This window comes from Botrytis byssoidea (genome assembly GCF_014898295.1).
Source record: "Botrytis byssoidea strain MUCL 94 chromosome Unknown BBYS_003, whole genome shotgun sequence".
NCBI lineage: Eukaryota > Fungi > Ascomycota > Leotiomycetes > Helotiales > Sclerotiniaceae > Botrytis > Botrytis byssoidea.
In genome coordinates, this window is record NW_024065844.1 from 1443909 (window position 1) to 1447408 (window position 3500).

Here is a 3500-nt window from a genome sequence, read left to right on the forward strand (position 1 = left end):
GCTTCCGATTCCTTATTGTGGTGAAGATGGATTGGTAAGTAGACTGGCTGATCCACTTTCGTGATATGTAAGCAGTAAATGACCGGGTGTGGTTCCAAACAGCCAATCATGTTTGAAAGCGAACAAGCGAGTAGTCTCCCACTAGGCCATTTCTGGAATTAGAACACCAACTCAGAGTTTGAAGAGAGACACAGCCTAGAGAGCATGATTTTTCTAATTACTTCAATGCCTATAAAAGCACGAAAAGTATCTGCAATTTTGAACGCCATCACCAAATTCCATAAACTTCCTTCAAAACAATCGTTTCAAAAACTTATCTTTCAATCACCACACACCTCAAACACAATGTCCAAAACCCTCGCAGTCTTTGGAGCCACCGGCCAACAAGGAAGCTCCGTCATTCACCACGTACTAAACGACGCATCCCTATCCCAACAATACACCATCCAGTGTAGGCAATAGTATACTACAGTGAAACTGTGGCGCGTATTAGCATATTGATATTGCAGCTAATACGTATAGAAAGGAGGTTATACCACTCTCGTACATATTTATATGTTTAAAGAATACTAGCAATATACTGAAATACTGGAATCCAATATAAAAATCCACATTCCTATCCAAATTAGGCTAGAAACAATGGATTTCATATCAATTCGAATAAGGAATGGAATTTTATTATCTAATATGAATAGGAATCTCTTATTTCTAGTCTAATTTGGATAGGAATGTATATTTGATATTGGATTCCAGTATTTCAGTATATTGCTAATAGTATTGAATAACTAAATGATATTGAATACTTTCAGTGGTATTGAATTCTGTACCACATACGTACGTATTTCGAAAAAAATCGATACATACCACTAAACTAACCCGTATAGGGAAATACTATTGCCTACACTGACACCATCCGCGGCATAACCCGCGACACCACCTCTCCCGCATCCCAGAAGCTCGCCGAGAAAATCTCCCTCATCCAGGGCGACATCAGCGATCCGCACTCGCTCCGCACAGCACTAACAAACGTACATACCGTCTTCATAATGACCATTCCAAATTTCAGTCCCAACGCAGTAGAGATCGAATACCACAGTGGTAAAACCATCGTAGACATCGCTATCGAGATGGGAGTGCAATATATAATCTTCAACACCCTCCCACACGTAACTGCGCTCTCTCACGGTAAATACACCCACGTCACCGCTTTCGATGCAAAAGCCCAGATCGAGCAGTATATCCGGAGACGTGCGATCAAAAGTTCCTTCATCTCACTCGGTTTCTTTATTCAGAATTTTCCAACGCAGGACTTTCTGGTTCCGCGAAAGACGGCGAATGGATCATGGGTGGTGTCTCGATATGCGAGTGTGAAAATGCAGTTTCCGTTACTCGATGCGGTAGTTGATGCGGAGAAATTCGTGGCTGCGATTCTCGCGGAGCCGGATAAGTATCAGGGAAACACTTTCTGTGCCGCGGCGAAGATTAACTCAATGGATGAGATTGTCGCTGCGCTGTCGAAATCGAGTGGAAAAAATATCGTTTGTGAACAAGTCAGCGAGGAGACTTTCAAGAGCGGTTTGCCTTTTGCGGCGGAGATGTTTGCCGATTATTATAGCTTCTGTGAGGAATTTGGATATTGGAGTCCGGGATCTGAGGAGAAGGTTGCGTGGGCAGTAGAAAATGCGCGCGGGAAATTGGCGACGTTGGAGGAGTTTTTGGAAGCGCACCCTTATCAGCTTGAATGATTGACACTTGATAGCTCCCGGTTCTATATCATATTTGGCCTATTGTTTCCAGGAGCACCCATGGTAATGGTAGTGATTAAATTTAATAAAGGTTTCTAGAAATCTATTTATCTATTCCTTAGCGATGAGGAAGGCTGCGTCGTATTCGCAGCTGTGAGAATCGCATCTTCTTCTAATAATATTCACCATCATTCTCATCCTCCAAACTCTCAAACTCACACTCTAAATAGAACATAACTATCGACTTTCCTTCTCCCTCGCGTATACGCATCATATCACCTCGCTCTCTTCCCCAAACCATCCCTCAATAACACTATCACATCAAACAACACAAAAAGACACCTTTCATCCAACCACTTATATGCCAAATCAACCATCAAAACCATCAGACACATAGAAGAGAATATCTTCATCCACCCACATACTCCAATCGTCGACTTTCGATGTAAATCACAGTATCTCGCGTAACGAAGTTTTATCGCTCAAGCTTCCGCTTTTTATATCTACCAGAAAGATCCCTAAGACATTTCACGTTTTGCACACTTACAGCAAAACATCAATATTTGACAATTCCATCTCGCAACTTTAGAACAATTTCAGAAACACGTTCCAGATATACAACACATCCACAGCAAACATCTGACCGCAAGAGCCCAAAACTTTCCACGCGAGCATTCGTCGTCTGAAGGCCACGAACAATGAATCCAATCATCCAATCCAATCCATTGCGTTAGGCCATTCTCCAGAATCTCAACATCAGCCATGACCTCCAAGCCCGTCCGTTTCCCAGAATCTTATCTTCCAGCACTGTCAATAATCTCCACACATCATGCTCTACTTATCGAACGGTAAACCGACGAATATGATTATACTCCCGGCAAAGGTTTTTTCTCTTTTCTCCCAAGTCCTCAGAGATTGCAGGCTGGTAAGCAATAATCAACCAACAAGATCACAGAGAAGAGTATCGATATCATCAAATCTCTTCTTTCCTTTCCTTTCCTTTCCACTCCACAAGCGAAAAGGAATACAAACTTCACCTTCTCCAGAGAAATTTCCCATTCAGCAACCCACATACATGTATCCTCCTCTATTCCCCTATCCTCCATTTCCCAATCCACCATTCTTCTCAACCCCCTCACAACTTCCTCACCCTCCACCTCCCTATCAAAACCCAAGATCCAAAACCCAAAATTCAAAACCCAAACCTCGCTTAAGTATATATCAATCCCCAACACCAACACCAACACCACAATCAAGATTCGAATATCTTTTCTTTCCACTCCATTCCATTCCATTCCCACAATATAATCTACGAACCAGATATCCTGCTCATCTTACACTTATATATAATATCTCCCTACACCAGTAGGTAAACAACCACTAACTTCCCCTTTCTATTCCATTCTCGCTAAATTTTAAATGCGCTATGAGCCTATTTATTCTTCTCTTTTCTCCCATCCCATCCCATCCCATCCCATCCCATCCCATCCCATCCCATCCCATCCCATCCTATCCCATCCCAACACAATACAATTACAATACAATACAACACAACACAACACAACACCATTCATTCACTCTAATCTCAATCTCAATCTCAAACCCAATTATGTTAATTTGATTGTATTTTGATTCGCTCGCTAGGTACTCTACAGTACATCCACATACTTATTCTCCACCCCTCCCCATATTCCATTCCATTCCATTCCATTCCATCCCATTCTTTCCACCCCCCCTTTCAAATCGCCTCCCCCC

The 3500-nt window shown here is 42.3% G+C and overlaps 1 protein-coding gene across 1 annotated transcript; it reads left to right on the plus strand.

Annotated features, from left to right (window-relative positions):
* Positions 1-345: 345 nt before the first annotated feature.
* On the plus strand, positions 346-1745 carry EAE97_001869 (uncharacterized protein; the record flags this gene model as incomplete). The annotated part of the gene is made up of 2 exons (XM_038872380.1): positions 346-408; positions 885-1745. The coding sequence occupies 2 exons, from the start codon at positions 346-348 to the stop codon at positions 1743-1745; spliced, it is 924 nt and encodes a 307-aa protein (XP_038736938.1).
* Between the last annotated feature and the right edge of the window lie 1755 nt (positions 1746-3500).